Below are 27,366 nucleotides of genomic sequence, written 5' to 3' on the forward strand. Positions count from 1 at the left end.
AAGAGATTCCTTGGAGAAAGTTGTCCTTAGTGAAAAGGCCTAAGTGCCCCACAGGCCTAGAACTCTTCTGTTTAGAAGGCAATCTGTTTTCTTCAAGCCAAAAGCTTCATGTTACTCCTAGGCCCCCACACTGTCTGCACACAATCAGCTGTGTGAAACATGGTTTTGTGTTGAAATCCACCCTATAGCTGGCTTTCAAAGGCCCTTTCTGAAACTCTACAGGCTGCCTCAGAGATGGGCCAGAAATACTCTATTTTGCAATTTTTAAAAGTTTTCCAAAAGCATAAGAATAAAAAAGGGAGTGAAAGCTTCCTCTTGTCAATAGGAAATCCACCCTCTCCCCAGCTCTGCCCTGGGAAGCTCACAGATTTCCTGAAGTTAAAAACAAATACTGTGACCAGTTTCTACTCCTTGCAAGAATTTAATTCTTCCTTTAATATAAATAAGGCAGCATGAAACACCAAGAGTCCTGCTGCTTCCTGCTTCAGAAGCAGCTTTGGTGCATAAAAGATCCCCATTTCCCCGCTGAGTTGTTGTCTCTGTATAAACAAGAGGCCAGAAGGTAATTTTTCGGTGAATTTTCTTCTGGAAGCAAAGGGGAAGCTGGGGGAGACTGAGGCTTGATCTTGGCTTAAGGAGACTGGTTTTTGGTCACTGGGGTCTCTTCAAAGTACATCAGATGAGGATGAAGATCAGAAAGTAAAGGCATGGGTGACAATAAATAAGGAAATTCACCCCAACTCTGGTAATGAATCCCCACAGAATGGATGCTTAGGGTTATTGCTGGAGACCATGTGGGCCTGGGGAGGGGCAAGCCCAGGTGCTGCTCAGTCTAACCCCAGCTCACATGGAAAGCTTCCTGCAGCTTCCTACAGTCTGTAATGCCTCATCACAGCTGAGCCAACCACTGCGAATTAACCCTGTCAGGCAAACTGTCCATCTTCTGGAAATTTCCAAGGCTAGGTGAGAGCACTCCTGGGGCAGAGACAGGATCTTTTCTTCGTTCATGGTAAGCCCGACACCCCCAAGGAATCAGGCATGAGTCTGGGAGGTATGGGCAGCTTCAGCCCTGGAGGGAGAGTTCTGGGGAAGGAGCACTCATCCTTGCTTTCTGCTTGGCCCTCTGCAGGGTGACTGAAGCGATGCCAAGAGAGGAGCTCCCAGAGGGCCAGTGAAGCCACAAACGGAGGAGGGAGCAGCTTCAAGCCCCCCAAGCCAGGCCTGGAGGCGGAGGCCAACGCTGACCACAGGCTCTGTGCTTGCCCCGGGGCCGTGGCCCAGTAGTGCCAAGGCGCCCTCCCTGAGGCTTGTGGGCTGTGCCTATAGTCTGTCTTCATGTGTCCCAGTCAGCCAAGGCTCTGTCATGCTCTTCAGGTGTTGGTCATCTGTGTGGCCAGCAAAGCCCATCCAGAAAGGGGGGTTCTGTGCAGTGAGGGAACCCCACTGGAATGAACCACCAAGGGAATGTGGGGGTCTGCATGTGGAGCTGGGATTCCACAACAGATCTTGCTTGCAGGCACCCTTGCCCTAAGAATGGAACCCTGAGGGAAACCCAGGGCAATGGCATCCCTCATCTCTATGATCTTCTCTGAACTGGGCATCTTCTCTGAAGGCCAGACTTCAGGCTAGACTCCAGCACCCCAGGTACCAGGCTCTGTCCTTCACCCCAGTCACCCTGTGAGTGCCTTCTTTCTCTCTCATCTTTCGCCTTCAGTGCCTCTACCTCCCAACATACTGGTGGCTGGAGAGACCAGCTGTGGAGACAAATGAGAGTGAGGAGCCACTGAGCTTGTACCCACATGGTATGTGGCCCCTACTGGGTCTAAAACGCAGCATCCAAGGGGAAGGGGCAGAGAGAAATGGGTGCACCCTGAGCGAGATGTGGAGCTGAAACAACGGCCAACTTCAACTTCTCTCTGCCAGGTACCCACTTCTGTACAACAGAGACGTTAGCCACTTGGGCTGCGAATCTGTCTTTTCTCCAAACAGTATAAAAATGGCAGCCACAGTGGGGATCCCTATAGTGCAGGCTATGGATTGAACGCTGCAAATACCCATATTGATGCCCACTGTTTGGCTGCAGATGCCTGCGGCCAAGGGTTACCGGAAAATCAGGGTGCAGGGTCTTAACTTGGGTTCCTGTTAGCATTCCTGTAGATCCTTTGTTGATATTCAAGTAAAGACTGGACCTGGGATATAAAAAGAATCACACCCAAATCGCTGTTTGCATTGTCCCGTAACTCAGAATCCATTGAGTTCTGTCATCATCTTTGTCATTGGTAGTGATCCACAAGTCAGCTGCAAAGGATCAGTCCCTAAACCCAGACAATAGCGTCAACCGGCAAATCCCAACGGCATGAACGCAAACCAGCTTTGGCTTGGAATTCCATTTCCTCTGTGCTATAGGGTCTGGCTTCCCCGGCAGGCTAAGCCATGCTAAGCCATGGCACCCTATAAAGCCTGCCATCTTCCCAGGACAGGGCCTGCAGATGCCCCCAGGGGTGTGAACGCACAGGATGCCCTGTGTCCTGGCCCTCTGGGTCGTGGATGCTCTACAAGATGACAGTTTTCGGGGGCAGGCTGGCATGGTCTGAGGGGATATGGAGGGAGTACTCGCTAATGAGCGCTGGGGCATTCTTGAGCATCTCATAGAAGGAGTCCACTGTCTTCCGGTAGAGACTTCGCTGTAGGACGAAGGGCCGGAAGAGGTTGAGAGGCTCCGCCCTGCGCACGGCCTCAGGGAGCCCCATGGCCTGTGGCACCTTCCGGTTGCCGATGAAAAAGTGCTGGAGCTTCTTCTCCAGCAGGCTCTTCTCCAGGAAGCAGAGCAGCTCATGGAGACGAGCGTCGAGCTGCTCGGCTTTCCAGTCGGCAGGCCGCCTGGCGAGCAAGAGGTGCAGAAGGGCGGTCTTCAGGTGGTAGTTGCCCAACCCGCTGGGGCCAGTCAGGCGGCTCTGCTTGGAGAGCAGGAAGGAGGCGATCTGCAAGCAGCTGAGGTGGCAGGCGCCCTCGGGCAGCGCCTTCGAGGTTACCCTGAGGAAGTGGCGCTCATAGACAGCGAAGGACAGAAGCCAATCGGTGCTGGATGCCCGGGTTCCCCCACCGGGTTCCCGGGCAAGGTGGGAGACGAAGTACAGGTCGGAGTCGTCACACTGGATCACGGGAATCAGGTTGAAGGGCATGAACTTCCCCGAGCGGAACCTGATCTTGAGGGACCCTGGGGTGTCCAGCTGGCCAAAGGCCAGGTCGAACTCGTACTTGTGCTCGATGCGGTGCCAGGCTCTGGTGAGGGCGGTCTGGAACCACTTCATGACGCGCATGGTGTCCAGGTACGGGGAGTTGGGGGCGCACAGCGGGTCTGCTGCCTTGCTGCCGTGGTGCACCACGTTGTTCCTGCCGTGGAGGAGACACAGCATGTCTTCTCCAAGCTTGGTCTTGCCGCAGATACAGCCCAGCGTGTCCTCGTCGGCCCGGACCACCTTGATCTGGCCATAGCCCTGGCGATCCAAAGGCACGGAGCGGCTGGAGCACCAGAGCTCTGGGTGGAAGTGGTAGGGCTCCGGGGGCATGAAGGGTACGAAGAGGTCGCACAGCAGAGGCTTGTTCACCTGCCAGTTCTCGTACATGCTGTCCACGCCGATGAAGTCCTCCACCTCCATGTCCGAGTCCCGGCTGCACAGGCTCCTCAGGGCTTCCAGTAAGTCATCCACGAAGCCTTCCACAAACTCCCGGGTGCGGGCGGCATCAGCTGTGGCCCCCCGGATGCACCGCTCGTAGAAGTGGTCGAGCGTGGCCCTGTTGGGCAGGGTGAGGCCCCGGAGCGGGGCGCCCTCCAGGTCGGGCAGCTCGTCCTCATCCGAGCCCAGGCATTCGGGCGAGGGCGCGTCCTGGTGGTCTTGCCGCCACACCTCGATCACCAGGAAGAGGATCATGCAGAGAGTGCTCCACAGGTCCCAGGCGGTGCGGCTCTCATTCTGCTGCTGGCCCTCCTCCGCCACCCGCTCCAATGCCTCTTTCTCGGCCTCCTTGTCGGCTGCCAGCCGCGCCATCTCCTCCTCCAGGCGCAGCTGTTCCAGCTGCAGCTTCTCCTGGTGCGCTTGCATCTGACGGATGATCTCCTCCTCGTTTTCGGGGACCGTGGTGTTCTCTCGCGGGAATAGCAGTGGGTGGTTGATGATGGCCGTCACCACCACGAGGCACACCCGGAAAAGCCCTAGAGCCATGGCGGCAGCTTTCCTGGGAACAGAGAGAGAGACACGGATGGTCACACCTAGCTTTCCTCAACACTGCTCACTCCCTTGTCGTTCCCTCCCACGGAGCTCCGCCCCACCCAACCCACAGCACAGCCTTGTTGGGAACAAGAACCCTGAAGTCCCACCCCAGCATCCTGGCTAAACTACCACAGTGGTGGACCTGTTTCTGTCTGCCCAAACAGTCCTCTTTCTGGGAGCAGCACCCACTTCCCCTGGGAACTGAATCTTTTCTACTCCTAGTACTCATGATTTGGGAGGGGATGAACCTACCCCCCAGTCAAGGGGTGAGGATATAACCCAGGCCTGACTACTTCATACTCCTCCTCACCCTGGCAGTGGTTGTTTCTGGATGAGTTTATGACCTGCTCTGGCCACCAATGGGGAGAAAGGCTCACCCTGTTGCCTAGGGTAGCTCAGGGAACCCTGAGGGGTTACACCTGCTATTGGCTCTCTGCTGCTGCTGCTAAGTCGCTTGAGTCGTGTCCGACTCTGTGCGACCCCATAGACGGCAGCCCACCAGACTCCCCCGTCCCTGGGATTCTCCAGGCAAGAACACTGGAGTGGGTTGCCATTTCCTTCTCCAATGCATGAAAGTGAAAAGTGAAAGTGAAGTCACTCAGTCGTGTCCGACTCGAGGGACTCCATGGACTGCAGCCCACCAGGCTCCTCCGTCCATGGCATTTTCCAGGCAAAAGTACTGGAGTGGGGTGCCATTGCCTTCTCCGATTGGCTGTCTAGCTACCTCAAAGGGAGATCTGCCAGAGAGAGGTGCCAACATGGACCCAGCAGTGCCTGAAGCCAGTACCTCTGGACTTTGTAGTCATATAAATCAATACATTCCTTTTTTATTTTGGCTGCACCGCATGGCTTGCAGGATCTCAGTTCCCTGAGATCAATAGGAATTGAAACTGGGCCTGGCAGTGAAAGCCCAGAATCCTAACCACTAGGCAACCAGGGAATTCTCAATATATTCTCTTTTTGTTTAAGTCAAGTTTCTTTTCTAACACTTGAAACCAAAATAATACTGTATAAGACATCCTTTCTTCCCCCTCAGTGAATGGCTGATTCCTCGGTATAGTATATCCTAGTGGTTAAGAACAGAAGGGCTGGGTTCCAAAGCCTACACAGCACGGTGAACAGCATGTTTACTCAGCAGCAGCTGAAACAGTCTTGAGCCCTTATATACCCCCAATGAAAACCTCTCACTCTGATCGGAAGACTCCACCCCAAATTCAGACACTGTTCTCCTGGCTGATCCTGATCTTTCCCCGGACAATCTAGGGAACAACCAGAGTGACTGAGTCATTGACTTTCCTCTCACTAGTCATCTGAACTTCTAACCTGACTTCTTAATTGTGAAAGGAGATGTGACATTCCTCCAGGATTTTTAGGTCTCAAGTGACTTTGGGGTAAGGACTAACCCCTTATAATACTTGCTATTCAGACTGTGCAGCTGCAACATCCCCTGGGAGTCTGTTAGAAGTGTAGAATCTTGGCCCCACCCCAGATCCACTGAACCAGAATCTGCATTTTAATACCATCTACATTAAAGTCTTCAAAGGACTATCTCACATCATAACCCTTATATTATACCCTCTCTTTCCCCTGGCTGGAATCTTGGGAAGTATCAATTGGCCTTTTTGGCATTTGCCCCACCCACTTCCCATTGGGGACCTCAGCTAGGAAAGCAAATGGAAAAAGGAGGTCATTGCTGGAGAACCAAGAGCCCCCATCTCTGCCCCAGTGCATGCCAACAGACCTGATAGGAGCCCCATTCCCTGACCTTGAATTTGCACCCTGAAAGTCACATGTGCTGGTTCTTACCCTAATGGTACCAAGAAGCAGGTATCTATCAGTAGGTTAAGAACACCTCTGGATGGCATCACCGGTGCAATGAATTTGAACTTGGGCAAACTCCAGGAGATGGTGAGGGACAGGGAGGCCTGGCATACTATAGTCCATGGGGTTGCAAAGAGCTGGACACGACTGGGTGACTGAACAACAACACCTCTGCAGGTTCTACCTGGCAGTGCCAGGATGTAGGTAGCCTGAGTTTTCACACTTGGGCAAAACCTACTGCTCAGAGGTGACCCTTCCTCATTAGCAGGAACCAAAAGTGTTGGGGTTGGGGAGGTCCAGCAGCAGCAGAATTCAGTGTAGTTACGTTCAGGCCTAAGAGGTGAACTCTGAGACACTTACGCATTTCCACTTGAGAAGTCAATGGAGGACAGGAGACAGTGGAGGAAGTTGGGCTGGGAGAGAGGTAGGGTGAGGAAAAAGTGCAGGGGGCAGCCAGCCAGTTTCTCTGCCCCAAGACAAGGAGCAGTGTGCAGGATAATTGCATGAACAGGCCAGCCCTGGTTTCTACATTAGAGAAACATCAGTGGAAGATTTGACCAGGGTGGTCCAGGATAAAATTGTAAGGCTGGCTGATAAACATGGATCAGAACTTTAGGATAAAGGTGTGGAGTACTAGTAATAGAAATGACAACCCACTCCAGTATTCTTGCCTGAGAAATCCCACGGACAGAGGAGTTTGGCCGGCTACAGTCCATGGGGTTGCAAAGAGTGAGACACGACCAGGTGACTAACACATACAACAGACATACAGGCAGCAGTCAGTCAGGAGATAATTTGGGCATTTTGAGGCCCTAAAGGGCCTGTACTACAGATGGCCACATTTGGGCACAGGCAGGCCCTGACAAGTCACAGCCAAAGTCTTTGGCAACACCTGATTCTTGAGGTCAGTTTCCAGGGTAGGATGCCACCAGCTGGGGAGTGGGGTGCCATCACTAAGTCCCATAACTGGGAAGTCCTCCTCTTCTCTATCCAACAGCTTCCACAGGGGCTCCCTGTGTATGTCCTCATGCCTGCTACAAGATGATGTGCTAAACTAGGGCAGGCAAGTTTCAAAACTCCAAATCAGCTAGAGCAATCAACACTGTGATGAGAGGCTAAGAGGATGGACTCTGGACTGGGTTAGCACCAGCATGTGCACTACTAGATATGTGACCTTGACAAACCATTCAACTTTTCAGAATCTCAGTCTTTTCATCTGTAAAATGGGAATAATAATACCTGCTGTTGTAAAGGAAATAATGCACAGAAAGCACTCAGCAAAATGCTTGTGTGTTAGTCACTCAGTTGTGTCCAACTCTTTGTAACCTCATGGACTACAGCCCCGCCAGGCTCCTCTGTCCATGGAATTTTCCAGGCAAGGATATAGGAGTGGGTTGCCATTTCCTTCTCCAGGGGATCTTCCCAACACAGGGATCGAATCCAGGTCTCCTGCATTGCAGGTGGATGTTTAACATCTGAGCTACTAGGAAAGTCCAAAATGCTTGCCCCTGAGCAAATTTTCCTATGAAAGGTTAGCTGTGATGGGATGGGACTAATAGATGAACCTGCCTGCAGGGGTCTGCAGATGCAGTGGGACGAACAAACGCCCCTGCAGGGGATGCAGGCAGCCACAGAACACTAGCAATAGTAAGGTTAACAAGACTCAAAAGGAGCAGGAATCACAAAGGACCCTGGGCTGTAGAGAGAGGCCCAGGTTTGAACCGTGACTCTGTGCTTTGCCGAGGGGTCGTGGGTGCGTCACTTGGCTTCTCTAGGGCTCCACTGCTTTACCTGTGAAATGGAGCTAACAGCAGGCCGTCCTTCAGGTTAAGCAAGACCATCCAATTCAGGTGCTGAGCAGTGCCCAGCATGGGGTAAGCACATTACAACACCAGCTCCTTCCCCCTTGGCCTCTAGGGGCTTATTATCTTACCTGTCCTGCACACCAACCCTACGCAAGTCCCAGGGGTGTGGAGGAACACACGCTCAAAAGTGCTCTGAAAGCACAAAATGCTTCCCTAAGCCTGCTGTTCCTCGGTAAACCACTCCATCCACCCTGCCCCCCAGTAACGGCGGGTGGGGGTGGGGGCAGTGGGGCGGCGAAGCCTTCCGTGCCTTGGATCCTCCTGGAGGTGGAGTTCCCTCTGACTCACTTCTAGTTTAAACCACCTCCGCCCTCCTGGGGATGGGATGGGCTCCCAGCTGTTGTCTTGCTCCTGATACCCTTTGTGCAGGCTGGCTTTGCCTGTGGCGCCTAAGTGATGGGGAACAGGACGGAGCTGCTGAGTGCGCACTAGGTGGGGCTGGGTTAGAAGCCTCCATTACTTCCCCTCCCCAAGCCAAGTCACAAGAACTCTGCCCCAGGGTCCTCAGGGGTCAGAAGAATGAGGGAGAGAATCTGGATATTGGGACTTTTGGACACCACAGGGGCAGGGCAGCAGCTAGAACCTCTCACAAAACTGTGGATATATGCATGCACACACGCGCGCGCACACACACACTCCTCACCAAAGGGTCCCTTTCCCCCAGATTTAAGTATTCCACCTCTGCCTTGGCACAAATCTCTTACCTCTGCAAGGCTGCCCCATACAAGTAGTCTGAGACATCCAGCTGGGTTCAGTTTTGAATATAAACCTGGGTCACTTGGAGGGCTTTTGTGGGTCTGCTTGCCAGGAAGCAGGGAGGAAACCTGCTGAGTTCCTCTCCACCCCCGCCCCTGCCCACAGAGCGTGGCAGCCCATGCAGGTCACAGCTAAACTTAGCCTGGCAAATGTCCAGGGTCACTGGGGCTGGGGCGGAGCGCTGTGTGTGGTCAGCCCGGACCAATGGTCTACTCAAACCCTTACTCTGAGCCTGGCTGGAAGCTCCAGACCCTGGGGGATAAATCTAAGACCTCCCCTTCCTTCTGTGGGTCCCTCACTTCCACATCCCCCAGGCCCCCGAGGCACGCCCACCACAGCTTAATCCAATAAATGCCACTACGAGTTGGTTAATAGTGGGACTTCCCTAGCGATCTAGTGGTTCAGACTCTGCCCTCTCAATGCAGGGGCATAGGTTCCATCCCTAGTCAGGGAACTAAGATTCTGCATGCCACATGGCCCCCCAAAAATAGTGATACACTTCATTTTATCCAGCCCTCACTAGGATGTGGGGCTTCCCTGGTGGCTCAGATGGTAAAGAATCTGCCTGAAATGCAGGAGACCTGGGTTCGATCCCTGGGTCGGAAGGATCCCCTGGAGGAGGGCATGGTAACTCTCTCCAGTATTCTTGCCTGGAGAATTCAATGGACAGAGGAGCCTGGAGGGCTGCAGTCCATAGGGTTGTAAAGAGTCGGACATGACTGAAGCAACTTAGCCCTCACGTGCAAACCTAACACAGTGGAAGCAGCTTGGGCTTTGGTGGAGGCAGTCAGAGCAGCTTTCTCAGCCTAGCTGTGCCTTTTCTAGTTGTGTGGCTAGAAAATTACTTCTCATCTTGGGCTTTGGTTAACCCACCCGTGAAACAGGGGTAACACCCACCACTTAGAAGGTTACAGGGGTTGCTGTGAGCAGTGCCCAGCACATCCAAGTGAAGTAAAAGTGCTGGAATTCTCCCGGCAGGAATACTGGAGTATGGTGCCATGCCCTCCTCCAGGGGATCTTCCCACACTTAATAGTGTGCAAGGAACATGTTGGGTTGCTACAGGGCCCACAAAGATGAGGATGGCATGATCCTCAGTAGTGAAAACACTACAATCCATGCAAGAGGCAGACAGAATGAACAGTACGCTACAGCATTGCAGAGGGAGTTTCATTGCTGTTCTTTGTGGGAACTTCTTTATCTGTAAATCTTCTCTGCGCCCATCGACCTGGTTCCATATCCACCACGCCCCTTTCCTTCCAGGCAGAATTCCAACAACAAATCGAGAACAGCAGGAGCCTGTGTCCAGCCCTATAAACGTGTTCATCAACACCGGCCTGGCTCTGTCACCCACCTGCCCTCACCTGGGGCTGGCTGACTGTGGCCTCAGCAGTGGGGGTGTCTTTCTTAGCAGCCCAGCAGCCAGGCCCTTTGCCTCCCCGGGACAGTGGCTCCAATGTGGTTGTGGCTCAGCATCCCTAACATCACTTGGAGATGTGTTAGAAAAGCAGATTTCAGGTGCAGCTCCAGACCTACTGATCAGAAATTCCAGGGGTGGGACCAGCACCTCTAGGCGGTTCTAATGCCCACTCCAGTCTGAGACCCACCCCTTCCCAAGCCAGGTAGGCTTCTAGGGAGGAGGAGGGTGGGACTCCACAGCGTCCCTGCAGCCCAGATCCTGGCACTCGCCAACGGTTTGCCTCACACCTAGCCTCTCAGATGCAATTAGCTCTGCTAATTACCACGGCAGATGTAGCTCAGGCCCCGGCGTCATCTTCAGAGCTGAAAGAACCTATGTGTCCTGACAAAATGGAATAGGGAGGTGGGCTGATGGCAGGGGAACGCCCTGACAGCCCAGGTCCTGTGGGGTTACTGGAGTCCCTTTCCTGTTGCTTAGGTTCTGGGCCTCCCAAGAAAGAAGTGGCTAAAGGAGACCCAAAGTGTCCAAAGTTTGGGCTGAACCCCTCCTGTGTCCCTGGCCTTGTGCTGGAGTTTCACAGTCCTGGCCAATGAGATACATGTCGTTAGGGGGAAATAAACCCACAAATTTAAGAAAGTCAGAATTTAGAGCAGTACTCATCTAAGCCCCATTTTACAGATGGGGAAACTGAGGCATCATGAGGCGACACACTTGACTGGGAGAGTGGGTGAAGGTGGAAGTGGTCCAGGTGGACTGTGGACCCTCGCAGGCAGAAGAGGATTAGTGAAAGGTGATGTTTTCATTAACAGCTAACAGGAAGCTAATTACTCTGCGTGTGTTTTGTCATTATATTTTCAGAACACCAGATAGGTGGTTGTGGCATCCCTATCTTGTGAAGAGACTGGTGGTCAGGGAGTTTCACTGGGTGGCCTCCAGTATTTCCTGGACTGCAGTCTGTGGTGAAGCCTGCCTTCTTCTCTCTGCTTTACTCCTTCCATCCCCCCAGGGGATGATAGGAAACCTCCCCCGCCTGGTGACCCTCCCTGGCTTCCCTGCCAGTGGTGATCACCAAAATCATCAGGTTGGCTGACCCCAAGCTTCCTAGGCCTTGGAGAAACTGGACTATAAGCAAAGAGAGGTGGAATGCAGAGTGCGAGTTTGACCCCGAGTCTTGGTTTGCAGTTTGGGCCCCTGGAGCAGGCTGTCTCCAGCAGACGTATGGTCTGTCTGTCTCATGCCCGATTCCACTCTTCTCTCTTGGCAGAGGCCACGTCCCATGCTGGTGTCTGACCAGCTTCCCTGCTGTTCAATAGCACCCACCATTCAGGGCCGGCTCAGGGGTCCCCTCTCCGGGGAGCCTGCCCTTTTCCAAACCCTGTGGGTCAGGCCACATCCCTGCTCTTTACTGTGTGGGTTTACGCTGTGTCCCTACCTGCAGTGCCAGCAAAGGCTCGAAGCTGAACATCATCTGCATCCCCACCCCTACCTCCTCCAGGCACCACACACGGGGCTGGGCACCTGCAGGCACCCAACGTGTCAGGGGGAGTTGGCTTATCACCTACTTGGGAGGAATGGCCCGTCGTGTGAGTGATGGGTCTCCACACATTCCTTCCTCGCCGCCTGACTCTGGGCCAGGGGACAGACAGACTCAGCACAGATGGTGCCATAAGGGCAGCGCTGCAGGCGCTGGCTGCTGCCTTTCAGGACGGGACCCCTGCTGGAGAGGAGAGGTCCCACCCAGGCAAGACAGACAGCCTCCATCACTGCATTTCAGGCTGGGGTCTCTTCACCTGCACCCCGCAACCGGATGGGGGAGGGGAACTTCAGGGAGAGGGTGAACAGTTCTAGGGGTGGGAACTGGGTGCTGGCAGAGAGGGAGGGGGCGGGCAAGGAAAGAGGAAGGAAGAGGACCAAAATTAGTTGAGAAAGTGGGTAGAAAGGGTACAGTTTTGGGTCCCCAGGGCTTCCTCTTTTCAGTGTCTTTGCAACACCCCTACCTTCCACTGCATCACCTTTAACTCCTCCCACTGGTGGGCAGGATCTCCTTCTTGGCCCCAGCCTGCCACTTCCTCAGACCTGCCACTTTTGTGGCCACTGGGCTCCTTCCTTTATCTCTTTTTCGCCTTCTTGGGGGCAGGAGTGGTGGTGATGTGGGGCTGGAGTGGGGAGGGGACACTTCCCCACTGTAAATGGCTCAGTGCAGGTGCTGGACAGTTGGGCCACTCAGGCCTTCTCTGGGGAAGCCACCACACTGCATGTTCTATGCACCCAAAATGGCATGATCTTTTCTGTTTCCTCCAAGAGAAGCCAGAATCTGCATTTGACCAACATCTCAATTTTACTCTGCTGTCCACTCTTTCAAAAATTCTTTGAAATCCATGTGAGCCAAGTAAACTGTATCAGCGGGCCACCCAGTCTGCTGCCCCTCACATGCCTCCTCTCCCTGCCCACTGCCACCCCCAACTCCCCACCCAGCATTCCACTCAAGGCTGCCTGTGATCCCAGGACTCTCCTCACTTTTCCCCCTCAGCCACACCGCCACCTGCTAGCTAGAGCCTTTGCATCTGGGACTCCCTGAAATACCTCCCCCCACCGCTCACCCCCGCTCAACTTTTCACTCCTAGTCCAGTGCTGACCCCATTCCAGTGTCTTCCCATCCGCCCCAGCAGCCACCCTCAGTTAATCCTAACCAGCCGGTGCCTGGGGCTTGCATGCGCCTTCCCCACGGCCTCTCCAGGGACGAGAAGGAAAGAGAGTGACCGTGTGGTCTAATGGGCGGGCACTGAGCAGCACTCAGATTTCAGTCCAAGGCCTGTGGTTCCCAGGACCGAGAGCTGCACCCTCACCACCCCTTCCTAACCCAGGGAAACGCCAGGGGTCAAGACTGGCCCTGGCCCTGGTGGGGATGGGGGAGCAGGGCAGAACAAGGGAGAGAGCAGAGCCTCCACCCCAATGCCTGGGGAGGTGGACTACCTACGGACGGGCCCGTGGGAACTGGACACTGGCGGGGAGCAGCCTTTCCACTGATGGGAGCTCTGCTGTGGCCGCACGTGGCTACACTGGCCAGACTCCTTGAGGGAGGCCACTCACATCCGCCAGAATGTGGAGTTTCCACCAGGCCCACTCTCATAAAAGGGAGGCGCTTCCACAACGCCACCAGGATGCCAACCGCATCCTCTGGACTGGGGTCAAGCAGCCGGCCAGCCTGGGTGCAGCAAGTCCAGGTGCAGTGGCCTGGACTCTGCCCAGATGGATGGGACAGCCCACATCCCTCCTGTTCCTGCTCCTCCACCACATCCTATGCACGTCCCTCGGCCAGCAAGGGATGGACAAGGCAGGGAAGCCATCAGTCTCCCAAGAAGGACAGGGCCTCCTTCTGTCCAGCCATGCTGCCTGACTTCCCCACCACCGAGGCCCTGAACCACAGGGCATCATGGAAAATCACAGCAAAATTCTTGGGATGGAGAGACAGACAGACAAAGGCCTGGGGTCTCAGAGGCTAAGGGATAACAAGGAGGCTGCAGTCACAGAGACAAGGAAGGGCTCCCCTGGCAGCCCTGAGTTGGGGCCCACACCCTCCTCTCTCATTCATCCTTCCCAAGGCTCCTGGAATACAAGTTACTGCTGTTGAATGGTACACCTCAACAGGACAAGTCCATGTGCTCATACCCAGACCCTGTGAATGGGCTGTATTTGCACAAAAGGTCTTTACACGTGTAATTTAATTAAGCATCTTGAGATGAGACACTTCTCGATCACCCTGAATGCAAAGACAACTGTCCTTCTAAAGAGACAGAAAAGGAGAAAACAGACCAAGAGGAGAAGGTGGAAGATGGAGACAGAGGTTGGAGTGATGCTCCATAGCCCACAAACGTCTGGAGCCATGAGAAGCTGGAAGAGGCAAGAGAGGATTCTGCCTTAGGGCATTTGGAGGGAGCGTGGTCTTTGGAGTACCTTGATTTGACTTTTGGCCTCCACAGCTATGAGAGAGCAGAATCCTGTTGTTTCAAGCCACCACGTTTGTGATCTTTAGTTACAACAGCCCTTAGGCGGCCAATGCAATCTCACAGCGCATCCCAGCTTGGCCACCCAGCTTCCCATTTCTGCTGGTCACCAGCAGCAAACCAGCTATCACCTGGGATTCCAAGTGTAGGATGCCACACTATTGGGCATGCCACACTCTCCCTCCTGGCCAGGTATCGTCCTTTGGAATCAGCTCCTCTGAGCTCTCCCCTAATTCCCAGCCACCTCAGGTAGCCCAGGCCCTGGAGGTCTCCCTGCCCCACTTCAGGGAGATCCTGTGTCCATGAGACACAGGTCTGAGCTCTAGTTCAGTCAGGGGACCCCCTTTGTTCCCCTCCCTCCTGCGAGGGCCACTTCAAATTATCTACTGTCCTCTCAACACCTCCTAGACTTACTTCCCCACCATTCCCTACAACGTCCACACCCAGCCCCATCGTACAGTGCTCACAGTCAGCTCATTTCAGAAACCACTTGCCAAAGTCTTAGGGATCATCTCTGCCCCCAACTTGAGACAAATCCTTTTCTTGAAGGGGACAGATGAACAAGGGGAAGAGACAGCCTATTTACTAATCCTCTCAAGTGTAGGCGGGCATCTGGCACCAGTGTAGATGGTGTCTCCAGAAATGTGACCCAAGTGGGGACCCAACAGAGACCTGCTCCTCAAGGCTTTGTTCTTGGCTCATCTGCCTGTGCAGCAGCTCCATTTCCCAGGCAGGAGCCCAAGGCAACGAGAGGTTGAGCAATTGCTCAAGGTCACACAAGTAGGAAGAGAGCAGAGGAGCCAGAGGCCTGTGCCAGGCCTGCGGTTCTGGACCCTGCTGTCTTCCCAGTGGACCCAGGCTGCTGCTTCATCACAAGGAGCTGTTGGCCTGAGCTCTGGTCGTATCTCACTGCCTTCCGTGGTTGGGCTCCTCTGGGGTCAAGGCGAGCCTGTGTGCCTTGACACTCTGCAGAGCACCTGGCAGAGACCATATGCAGGGCCGTCTGCTCACTGTGCCAAGGACATGGCGACCCTGGGGACCCACTGGCTTACACCCTGCATATGGAGACACTGCTTTCTAAAGGTGTCTATAAACACCCTCCATGCATTTCCTACAGCAGGTGTGTACCCAAGGGCTTCCCTTGAAACCCAGTTCCCACACCAGGTTTCTAGACTTGAAGTTACAGGGTTCGTTTTAACAACAGAAGTGCAGTACTAACCGTGTCCCACAGCGAAGCAGTCCTTCTGACTGTCAGACATTGGCTTGGCTTAAACTGCAGTTTCTGGGAAGTCTCCTCTGCCCCTGGGCCCCATCTCACTCCCAAGAGCAGCTGCCCGGAGGGAACATGAACACTCACTTTAGGGTGGCCACACCAGGGCTCCCCAGACTGTCTGCTGTCTCTCCCTGCATCCTGTGTTTTCTACACCCCAGGCCTCCAAGCACAGCAGCAAATGCTCAGGGCAGACCCCGCTTTTGGGACACGGAGGGCAGTCAGCAGCAGGGGGTGGGAAGCAGGCTCCAGACCACAGCAAACACACAGGCTTAGGGGAGGGACTCAAGGGGGTGGAGCAGGAAGCTGAGAGTAAATACAAAGGACAACAAAGGGAAGGGAAGGGAAGGCCCTCCCACCCACCCACTGGCCCCTCTCACAGCTGCGTAGGGGATGGAGGATTAAGCAGATTGTCAGTGGCCCACCTTCTCTGGGTTGGAACAAAGAGCCCAGCTCAGGACCCACAAGAGATGGGCCCCAGGGGCTTTTCTGTGGCCACAGAACAGCCAGTTCCCCTACTCCCCGCCTCTTCCCTCTCCCCACCCTCCCCACTGCCTCTGACTTCAGGCTTAGAGGGGTACTGGCCCCCACCACAGTGAAATCTCAGGCGGTGTTCCCACCCTGGTCCCCTGAGGCTTGGGCGTACCTGACACAAGGTCCGGGCCCCAGCTGGGCTGGGAGAGGGGGAGAGAGGTGGGGAGGAAAGGAAGCGCTCTGGGCCTCCTACACACACACACACACACACACACAGTCACGCTGCTCCGTGACTGCAAAGATCTAAAGACCCCTTTCATCTTAATAAAGGGGAACAGTAAGAGACTCAAAGGCAAGAAGGAGGCCAACCCAGCTGTAAAAAACATAAGAGCTGCGGTTGGCCCTCTTGGCTGGGCTCTCCGCTGCAGGGACCTCCCTCACTAGGGCCAAACCAGTCAGAGCAAACCAGTCCTCCTCCTCCAGGGGGACCTAAGAACTGTGAGAAAAACAGCCCCCAGAATCACCCAGGAACACAGTCACCCTCCCTGTGAATTACACAAAACCACCATCTACAACCACACGGTTTTCCAGCCACAGGGTTGGAGCGATGACATTGTTGTGAGGATGCCCACGCTCTCTGTCCTAGCTTCTACCCCAGGCTACACCTGGCACACAGTAGGTGTCCCAGAACCAATTCAGGTGCACACGGGTCTGGCTGGGATACGCTGCAAACTGTCACTGATACTGCCAAGCTCACCGGACATCCTGCAGCCCCAAGGCCACCCAGAAAGAAACAGCCCAAAGATGTTCAGCTCAGGAGGGCTTAACACTTTGTAGAGGCTTCCTAGAGAAGGGCCAGACTCTGGAATCAGAGGCCTGGATTTGAATCCTGGCTCTCCCACTTGCTATACCAATAGCACCTACTTCATGGCATGGCAGTCACATGGTCGTGCTCCGTAAAGGACATTGTTACTGGCATTGGTATTGGTGAGGAGGCCAGGTCTCCGTTTTGATCTGTTAAATCCTGCTGGGTGCATCTTAGAGACTCCTCTGGGCAGAGGTAAGATGGCCTACATTCCTGCAGCAACCCCAGAAGCCTGGGGACAGGGGAAAGTTGTCACCTCTACCTCCTGTTTTCTTCTAAAGGCCCCAGGGGCTGCCACCAAGGGACAGCAGGAAGTTTGGCACCTGGGAAGTTCACAGCTCCCTGCCCTGCCCATCTGGCAGCAACAATGAGAGCTCCTCCACCATTTCTGAGCACCTAGAAGGAGAAACCAGTGCTGGTCTCTGATATCTGGCATTAAAGGTGCTGCATGGATTGCTTGCTGAATGAATGAATGAAGTCAGGACTAGGAAAAGAACCTCACTGCATTCCCTGGAGGAGGAATTTGAAATGGGAGTGGAGTGGGGCATCCTGGATAAAGTAAATTCTAAGTTTTTTTTCCCCCTGGGAGGCACCCTGCCATCTGAAAAGCAAAGTAAAGCCCTAACAGTGGTCAGTGCCTTGGGAAATGTGAGCACACCCCTTAGGACAGACCACAGCCACTTTAGGTCTGTACAGCCTTCTGCTAACTGCAGGCTGGCTAACCACCACCACCGACCACAATGACGTCCCAAGAATGAACTCCGACACAAGTTATCTGACCCTCAGCTACCTCTCCCCTTGACACCCACCTCCTCGCTTGAGGGCCTTGGAGAAAAGGAAGACAAATGAAGGATGACAGGGTGAGATGCAAATCAGGCAAGGGAAGAAGCAGAAGAGCAATCCTCGGTAGAGTGACAAGCAGCTTGGTCTCTCTGGAGGACACCAGACAAGCTGCAGGGCCCTGACACCCAGGGGAGGGCTTAGTAAACAGCAACTGATACGCTCCATTTATTGAGATTCAAGCATGATGCAAAACACTTTACTTTGCTATATCATCCTCACAATAAACCTCAAAAGGAGGCACAGAGAGGGGCGGCCACCCACACCAACATCACGGAGCTGGGATTTGAACCCAGGACTGTCCATCTTTCAAGCCCCTGGTCCTTCCGTGATACCGTGCTGCTCAGTGACCTGTGAAACATCAGACATGCATCTATGGGCTTTCCTTCCCTGTACCATTTAGGGAAACTCTCTTGCTCAATGTGCTCAGTCGTGTCTGACTCTTTGCGACCCCATGGACTGTAGCCCACCAGGCTCTTCTGTCCGTTGGAAAAACAGGTGACAATTTAGGTGAAATGTGGGCATGATGCAAGGAGTCAGACTTAATGAAGCTATGATGCTCCTTCCATCCAGAGATTCTGGGTGTGTGACCCCGGATATCTGAGATGGCTTTTCAGTTCAAAGGATGGGGAAGCCTCCTCCACAGTGCATGGGGAAAGAGGACTGAGGTCTCTTGAGACCCTGGGCAGTGCATTTAGGGGTGAGGCAGTAGGAGGAAAAGGCATGGATGCATGGGGGCATTCAGAGGAGGCACACAAGGGTGGAGCCCAGGCATCCCCGCTCTCTTCCCCTCCGGCCCAGGCATGCCTACCTCCTCAGTGACTCTGAAACAAAGTCAGCAAACAAAGGACCTTTTCAGGAACTCCAGGCGGGTTCCCAGACTGCTACTAAGAAGGCTATTGAAACAAGCTCCCAGGAGAACTGTTTGTTATGAGCACGTGGTTTTGCATCAACCGGCTGGGCAATTATGAGGACAACGCCTTCCCTGTGGTTTGAGGCAGGGGTAGGAGACCCTCCTGCATCCGTGCTGCAGGGAAGTGACCTGGAGGGAGGAAGCCCAGGAGAGCTACAAAGGGGAGCCCCTCCTCCTAGGCATAGCAATGGTCCTGCTGTGCTATTCACCTGGAAGTGAGTCTGTTAAACACTGTGGGTTTTCAATTTTCTCCTTAGGAGTTCCATCAGAGGATCTCAAGTGTACTGAGTATTATCTGCTTCTGATTGTTACTGTCCCCATTAAACAGACAGAGAAACTGAGTCCTGTGTGTCAATATCACAGAGGAAGAGAGGACCTGGGGTTGGCGGTCTGCCTGTTGTCCTCTCACCACTGACACTCAGACTTTGTCAGATTCTGTCCTTAGGCAGGACACCATGGACACCCATGGCTGTCCTCGCTAACACCACTCACCAAATCTCCAGTATATCTCAGACACCCTCAGATTCCTACATAAACTGCTGGGGAGGAAAGCATTCCACAGGTCTCATGTAACCCACTTAGACTTCCACGGGGCATGCCAGAGCTGGGTGAGAGGCAGACTCAGAGACCTTGTTTCTATTTCCAGTTGGTAGCCACCCATGGGGCAGTGGATTCTGCACAATCTTCCTCTCTGTGCATCTGATCACAAGGCCCCATGAGGCTACTGAAGCCCCAGCACAGTGTCGGGCACTTTGTAGGTGCACAGTAAGAACATAACTTGTTCCATCAATGAATGAAGGTTCTCTCTTAGGTCAGCCTCCCCAGGAAGGAGGCCATGTTTCTTACTTTCCTTTAGGGGTAGGAGGTGAAGAAGAAGGGAAAGCCCCTCTTCTGACCTCCCCATCACTACTCCTGTCTGCTCTCGCCCTACTCCCTTTGTGGACTGATTCAGGTTGTAGAAGGGAGGCTCAGAGCCATGGAAGCCACAAGAAGCCCCTCAGGAGGCATCCTTCTTGTTCTGAGTTGCAGCTCAGAGACCCAAACAAGAAGGCAGCTGTCAGTACTTCGGGCCTGGAGCAAACCCAAGGCCCAAAGACCCTCCACCAAAAGGCTCATAGCCCAGACCTCGGACTTGCAGCCTTGCCCTCTTCCCCTAGCCCATCCTGAGGAACACACCTGCGGATGTAGCACTTGCGGCACTCCTTCCCTTCAACATGTGTCTTACAGTTGGGTGGTTCTCGTTCCTCCCAGTATAACTTAAGGTGGAGGTGTCTGTTGCCTTGGGCAACAGTGATGTCACTGGTGAGGTGCTTCCATTCTGCTGATGTCATGGGGTGGGCCATGAGGATGAAGGGGCTTAAGCTTCCTACAGGAAGACATCCCAGGTTTCAAACTGCCCAGGTGGACCCTGTATACCTCGTGGGCACATCCAAATGATCCTCTTCCTGTCCCAGAAAAACCTCTCCCTCTCTCCCCTCTGGGTGCCTGTTCAGGCCATGCCTCATTTCCCTCTCCTAGTGTTGGTGGAAAGGTCTGGATGGGTAGCTTTACCCTCAACTCTGAATGAACCCCACACCAGGGCACCAATCTCCTTTTCACCATCTGGGAGAGTCTGGGTCCCTGTGGCCTTGCCCTTTGCCCAGAGCTAAGAGGAGGAAGCAGTGGGGAAGCGAGGTCCCAATCTGGCAGAGAATGATGATCTTCCATTGACCTCCCCTGTCTTTAAGTGCTCATACCAGCCAGAGACTGGTCTGCACCAGGCACCATCACATTGGCTTATAAGCAGACCCTGTGCGGGGTTGTCCACATTTTACTAATGACAGAACCGAGGCTTGGAACAGTCAAAGCACTTGCCCAACTCCTGAGCTCTGGAGCCAGGACTCAACCCAAGCCTGCCCTAAGTCAAGGTCAATGTGAGTCATACCTCCTTGGCTCTGGGGCACCTGGAGGCTTATGGCTTTAAAGAAGAGCCATGAGGGGGCCTGGACAGAGACCAGGGAGAACCCTTTAAATCCAAAGAGGCCAGCTGGGCAGGCCAGGTGGTTCAGACAGCCAAAGCAAGGACTTAGGACTGTATCACCCTCATGTTCACACTGGGGCTGCAGTAAGTGGTCAGTCCTGGCTCTTCCAGTTCGTTGAGTATCTGTGTTGACTAAGGACCATGTTTCTTTGCTCTGTACTTGACTTCTTGTTGACCCATCCAGGCCACCTGACCATCTCCTTGGTTTGCATTTACCCCTGTGGCCTGAACCTACAACCCTGAAATTTTATAGTAGTTATTTAACTTATGCAAATACAACTTAATGTAGCTGGGAGCTACTATTTAGAAAGCACTAAATGAGATAAGTAAATAAAATAAAAAATGCTAAATTATGAAAGAGGACAGGGAGACATCCTACTGGCAAACACTGCCCTTGAGGGACTGGCTAAGGAGATATACATAACATATAGGACTGCTGATCTACCTGGCAGGCATCTCTCCATGGGTGATGGGGCCATAGAAGCAAACAGAGTCCATGCTATTGGACCACTGCTGCCCCTGCCCTCTGCCTCCCCTGACCTGAATCCAGTTTTGCCAAGCACAAGTTGCCTTCTGATTTTTAGTTTCCCATGTGGCTTGCCCAGGACTCAAGAAGCCAGTATCACTGGCTCTACAATGGTTACAAAGTCTTCTTGCGAATTAATATGCTAGCAATTTTATCTGTACACTTTGTAGTGTACAAGAGCTCTCTGTAGATGACTCAGTAGCTCAAGTCCAAACTGCCCTGAAAATCGTGGAGACAGGGTTTCTGAACATGTGCAACTAAGAGCCAGATTCTGGGGCAGGTCACACGACATGGGAAATCGGCTAGGCACCAGTCGTCCCTTTCCAAGGCCATGATGAATTTCCCATTAGCTGAGAAGTCTATTTTGTTTAAAATACTGTCTACAGATAGTAGATAGTAAAATGCTCTGTTCCAGCTAATTAAGTGCTGTAATGTATAGGGTGAAAAATAAGTGACCATATATACGGAGCTGTGAAATACAGTTTTGGAAAGTCTTTCTGGATGAGTTGGGAAGGGCGTTTGCAGAAGAGCAGCACTGGACAGGGATAGGGGCTGTAGAGCTTGCAAGTGTCAGGACAGCGTGTTCAGATGCTTTTTCCATCCTCCATTCCCTCAGGCATTCTCTGCCCAGGTCAGGGACCCTGCATGGCCCTTTTCCTCTGCACCACACCCAGGCAGCACTTACTCATCAGCCTCAGGACAGGCCCCAGACTGGATGTGCGATGTCACACTGCCCAGTGATTAAAAAGGAAGGACATCTGAGGCTTGGGCCAGCCCTGCCTTTCTTTCCTTTCCTTCAGCTGCCAGGTAAGTTTGCCATCTTCCTCCATCTGAGCTGACAGTGAGTTTCCTTCCTCTGACAAAGAAAAGAGCAATCGCTCTTATCTTTTTCTCATGAGGGGCCCCAACTAAACTAGCTTTTGAAACTTCACCTGCTTCTTGCTCTGTGAATGCTCAGTGACTTTCAGGCTTCTGAACACCATACCTCTCTGTGACTGAGTTTCCTCAACTATAGAATGGGGATACCAATACCTATGTCACCGGGCTACTGAGAAGATTAAATGAGTTAATACAGGCAAAGTGATTTTGGGGGAAAAAAAGCCTGGCAAATGTTAAGCCCTCGAAAATTGGTTATCAGGCTGCTGTGTACAGTTGTATGGGTGGTATACTGCTCAAGAACACCTGGCTGGGAGAGTGGAAAGGATGAATCAAGCTCACATGCCAGCTTGCACAGCTATGTGCCTTGGCTCTGTCCACCCAGAGGAGGCCCCTGTTTTCTAAATGATACCAAGGTGCCATCTTCTTGTTAAAAGGAAGTACCTTATTCTAATTCATGCAGATGATGGAACAGGCTAGCAGCAGTCTTGGAGGTTATTATTGTCAGCTCTTGGCACTCTCTTGGGTACATCCCTTTCCCCAGCAAGACAAGATTAGTCCCAGCCACAAGTAAGGTCCTGCTCCTCAGGTGTCCAGCACATCTGGAGCCCTTACCCCTCCCTTAGCAGGCTCGTGGGATAAAGCTTTCCCCAAGGGCCCCCAGGGCTGCTCTCCAATTGAGGGGACTCTGCACCCCAAACATGGAGCCACAGAGTCTTGGACTCTGGAGGGACCCTCTCCTTCGTAACTGTTGATGGCCACCTGTCTCCTGCCAGTGATGGCAACGCCTTAACTACTGAGGTGCTCCAGTTACTGTCAGCAAGTTCCTCCTTATTTCTGAGTAAGTAAAATCCATCTCCTGCTTCTCCCACCCTGTGAATCTCTAAGGCCAGACACAGCAAGTCTCCTCCTTCTCTTGAGTGACAAAGTTGGAAATTCCTGAAGGCCAGAGCCACCTTCCCCTAGGTTTCTCGTCTCTGGAGGAAATACTGCCAGTTATTCCCTTCTCCCTGACAAGAAACACTTTCCCAACTCCCATGGCATTCCACCTCTCCCCTGCGGACAAGTGAGAACAGGGCTGTGCACTCCAGCCCTCCACCCAGAGATATGTCTCCTCCAGACAGAATCCTCCATCTTTTTCCCTTTATTGATCCCAAGGGGGTCCAAGAAGAAAAAAACACAAGACCAGGTTCCTCCCAGACAATACCTTCTCAGGTGGGCAATTTTGCTAGAAGCCTCTACCAGAAGTTCCTCCACTTTTTGTCCTCAGATAAAAAGTTCACCCACAAACCCTCATCTTTGTTCCTGTCATGCATGCTGCAGGAGCTGGGAGGCGTTCTTGGTGACAACTTCTGGGCTGATGGCATGAGGTTAAAAGTTCAGATCCTTGCCACCCGAAAGTTGGAGCTTGAAACTGCTGCATCTTTGAAAATTACCGAGCTGGAGGACGGCACTTGCAGAAAATGCTTTCCATTGGAGAGTCAGCCTAACCACTTTACGGTTACCCACAAGTGGAAAATGTGAGGGCAGGACGGCCTGGAGCGGCAGCAGCAGCACACAGGGAATTAGCAAACAGTGAGAGCCACTTCAGGCACGTAGGCTGGAGGGAGGACTCAAAAGCACAGCCCATTATGCTATAAAGGAGAGGTGAATGGCAGCAATTCTACCTGTGCACCAGGCCTTTTTGCAAGGCTGGCTTGGACCTGGGACTGCACCCTGCACAGGTTTGCTTTACCTGGCAGCCACTCAGCAGCAGAACTAGTTTATGAAAGGGAAGAACCCTGGGTCAAATCCAAAAGAAGAACCTCCCCACTCCCTCCTCCCCACCAAAATAGGACTCTGAACTGATTTACATTCAAAAGGACAGGGTCCAGGATCCACCAGTACTTGGTACTCTTCTAGTTTTGGGGAGCTGGGGGTGGGGGGAGTATAAGGAGGGATGGTTCTCACAGCTTTCAGAGGAGCAAAAGGCAAAATGTGGTCCCTGAGGGGTTCAGTAAAATACTTGCCCTTCCTGGGACACAGCACTTTTGTTTTTAAAGAAAAGGAGCGTTCTGGATGTGAAGCCCAGTCCTGGGGCATCCGAGTTCCTCCAAATCGCAGCCAGGAAGTTGGAAACTCTGGGAAAGGGTCTGGGATGCTACTAGAGGTCAGGTGGAGACTAGCAGCAGCCCCAAGAGAAAGTTCTGCTCGGCGTGGGGTCTCCTTCACTAATAGCCCAGAAAGAGGAAGCGGCGGGGGCTTTATCCCGCCTCCAGCAACCTCATGGCTTCACTACGTTAAACCTAGAAAACAAAGACTTCATACCTACTCTCTCTTTCCAGGAGGGGAAAGGAAGTATGGAAGGGAGCTAGTTAAGAAGCAGGGCGACTCAACTACTCTTTCAGCTCCAGAGCTCCGCTCACACGGTCCAAAGTAACGGATCTTTGGGGCGGTAGAAACAACAACCTGGTCCCGCTTCCGGCATCGCGGTGCGGTGAGCCGGGAGGAGGGGCTGCCGCTGCGCGGGGCTGCAACGGGCAGCGCTCACTGGGGTCTCCGCGGCCGGGAAGAAGCCAGAGAGGAGAGGCCGGGATGCAGGACCCCGCACGGCGCGAAGAGGGAGAGGGCAGCCTCTCCCCCACCCGCGCCTGTGCTCGGGCGCCGTACCCCAGTCCCCCAAGTCAGTCCCAACCCGGGGGGCCGAGTGGGCGCGCCGCTCCAATCCGCCTCCATCTCCGGCGCAGCTCCGCCTGGTCCCTCTTCTTCCTTCCAACCCACGAAATGCTCCGGGAGGACGCAAAGCCTCGCGACCGCGGGCCCGGTACTTACCTTCGGCTTCGGTTTCCGCTCCCCGAGGCGGGAGGTATTGCAGGAGTCCCGGCTGCGCTCGCGGGTCCCGGGGGCCCCGGAATCCGCTGTCTGGCCGCCGCTGCGGCTGAGCTTCCCGCCAGACAATTAGAGGGACGGGGGCGGCGATACCTCGGCCGGCTCCCGCCTTCTGGCCCCCATTCGCCGGGCTCTAGAGAACTTCAGAGTTACTCATTTCCTAGATGTCAAAGAAACTTTTCCGCCAAATAAGAACAAAACACCCGCCTCTCCTCCCTGCCTCGGAGGCTCCTTAAGGTGGACCGTGAGGGTTAGGGGGCGGCTGATCCAGGGTCCGCCGCGGAAATCTGCGCATCGACCACCCCAGAAACTCCATAGGGGCCAGCAGAACTGGAGGGTGATCGGGCAAGACGGAATCTGGCTGCTGGATTTAAACTGGAGCGAATGGACAGGGAGTCAGGAGAGGACGCCCTTAAAAGTCTGTTTGGGCGGGCGGAAAGGAAGGAGTTAAGTCCCCGCACGCCTACACTGGGTTTTCAGCAGCGCGTTTTACAAGCGGTGGAATTCCAGGGGCCACTTATTTTGTCCTTTGGAGGGAAATATAAGTCGAGACACAACGCCGGTCCCTTTTTTCGACTTCTAAGTGGATTAAAATTGCTCACCAAATTCTATGATAATTGAATGCATCTTTGCCTTTTCCTGAGTAGGCACAAAGGAACATCATTACTAAATACTGTCATCTGTAGAGGGCGCTTTAGTGTCCAAAGCATGTTTACAGTAGGGATGTTAGACCACTATTTTAGAAGGAGGAACTGAGGCCAGGACGGACTGTAGTACCCTGGTCAGACTTGATGGGTTATGAAATCCACAGCCTATTGTCTTCACTTTGTGACTTGCCTAAATTCCACAGCTATTAGAAGTGGCTGGGAAGGGCTTGAATAAATCCTAGGTAAGTGGCTTTGCAGGAATTAAAGGCCACTGAGGGTACATTGGGGGAAATTATGAGAACACACTGGCTGAATGATTATCACCATTGCCACTGCTGTTTGGTTTTAGATCACCTTCTTCCTCTCCTCCGCAAGCCAGCCAAATAGCTTTCACAGTCGCCTGGAAGACATTAGGCTGAGTCTGAAAGATAAACAGGCAATGAGAACAAGTTCTAAAAATAGATCCCCTGGCCCTTGGCCCAGGTTACTCTTGTTTTCAAGCTTCTGCTGCTGCTCACAGTTCTTTCCTTATATCAGAGACAGTTATAGTAGAGTTTTGGAGGGCTGTTGGGGAGAGGTGAGGAATGGGGTGATCTGTGGAAACCTTCCTGAAAGGGTGGTGATTTTGAAAATGTCTGCCAGTTGGATGGGTGAGGTATTCACCCACCACCCATCCCCCGAGTAGGGGGGGGAAATTACTGGGAGGTGGGGACCCTGGACTGAGCACCACTACCTTGCCTTGTAATCCTTGGGGTAGAAATCAGGGTTATATCATGTACGGTAGAATGCCGAGAACAGTGCTTGAATGCCCTCTGGGATCGTCCTATAAGCAAAGTTGTTTCAGCGTTTTCTAATGGTGGTTTCTATTTCCTGATGGGGCAACAAATCTGTTACATTTGTTTTCCTTTCAGACCTGTTGATTTCACTCTCCGCGACCTCATGGTCACCTTCAGCACCCCTCTGTTCTCAGCGTTAAGTCCACTTTCCAATCTAGGCACATGAGTCGTTCATGAACTGGCCTCTCTTAATACTTACCTCACCAAGCACATATCTCGTTCCATTTTCCACACCAAAATTCTTGTAGTTCTTGGAACTTGTGCTTCTCCGAATGTGATCTGAGGTTTGTTTTCCCCCCTTGGATGTTCACATGGGCTCTATCTTCTGTCTGCAACCTTCACGCCACCTTTTCCTCCAACCTATCATCCCTGATGTACACACACTTTTTTTTTTTTGCATGGCTAATGTGTGCTTAGTCTTAAGGTCTCCGAATAGGTGATTTCTTCTCTAGGAAGTCTTCCTTGAACCCTGACACCTGGGTTAGACACTCCCCTCCCCCATGTAGTTTCCACAGCACATTGTGCTTATTCTAGAAAGGTTTTTTAAAAGACAGGAAGGTACAGGGATTTCCCTGGTGGTCCAGTGGCTAAGACTCCAAGCTCCCGGTGCAGGGGGCCCTGGTTGGATCCCTCCTCAGGGAACTAGATCCCACATGCCACAGCTAATAGTTTGCATGCCACAACTAAAGATCCTGAGTTGTTGTTTAGTTGCTAAATTGGTCCAACTCTTTTGCTACTCCTCCCATGGACTGCTGCTAGGCCCCTCAGTCCATGGGATTTCCCAGGCAAGAATGGGGTGGGTGGCCATTTCCTTCTCCAGGGGATCTTCCCAACCCCAGGGATCAAACCCGTGTCTCCTGCATTGCCTGGCAGATTCTTTACCACTGAGCCACCAGGAAAGCCCAAATTAAAAAAAAAAAAAAAGATCCTACAGGTTAAAAAAGAAAAAGATCCTGCACGTCGCAATGAAGATTCCTGCGTGCTGCAATGTTGGGGGCCGGCGTGAGGCACTCCGCCCATGGCAAAGGTCATGAGGAAGGAGGCTTGACATACGCAAAGGCGGGATCGAGCCTCAGGAGTCCCCCTGGAAATCCTC

At 53.2% G+C, this 27,366-nt stretch overlaps 1 protein-coding gene across 1 annotated transcript; it reads right to left on the reverse strand.

Annotated features, from left to right (window-relative positions):
* Positions 1-401: 401 nt before the first annotated feature.
* Positions 402-25,979, reverse strand: ITPRIP (inositol 1,4,5-trisphosphate receptor interacting protein). Its single transcript, XM_055559856.1, has 2 exons — positions 24,731-25,979; positions 402-4,236 (listed from the first exon to the last, which is right to left on the reverse strand). Exon 2 carries the CDS (start codon positions 4,221-4,223, stop codon positions 2,553-2,555), a length of 1,671 nt encoding a protein of 556 aa, XP_055415831.1. The 5' UTR covers positions 4,224-4,236; positions 24,731-25,979; the 3' UTR covers positions 402-2,552.
* Between the last annotated feature and the right edge of the window lie 1,387 nt (positions 25,980-27,366).

The sequence above is a fragment of the Bubalus kerabau genome, chromosome 22 (genome assembly GCF_029407905.1).
Source record: "Bubalus kerabau isolate K-KA32 ecotype Philippines breed swamp buffalo chromosome 22, PCC_UOA_SB_1v2, whole genome shotgun sequence".
Lineage (NCBI taxonomy): Eukaryota > Metazoa > Chordata > Mammalia > Artiodactyla > Bovidae > Bubalus > Bubalus kerabau.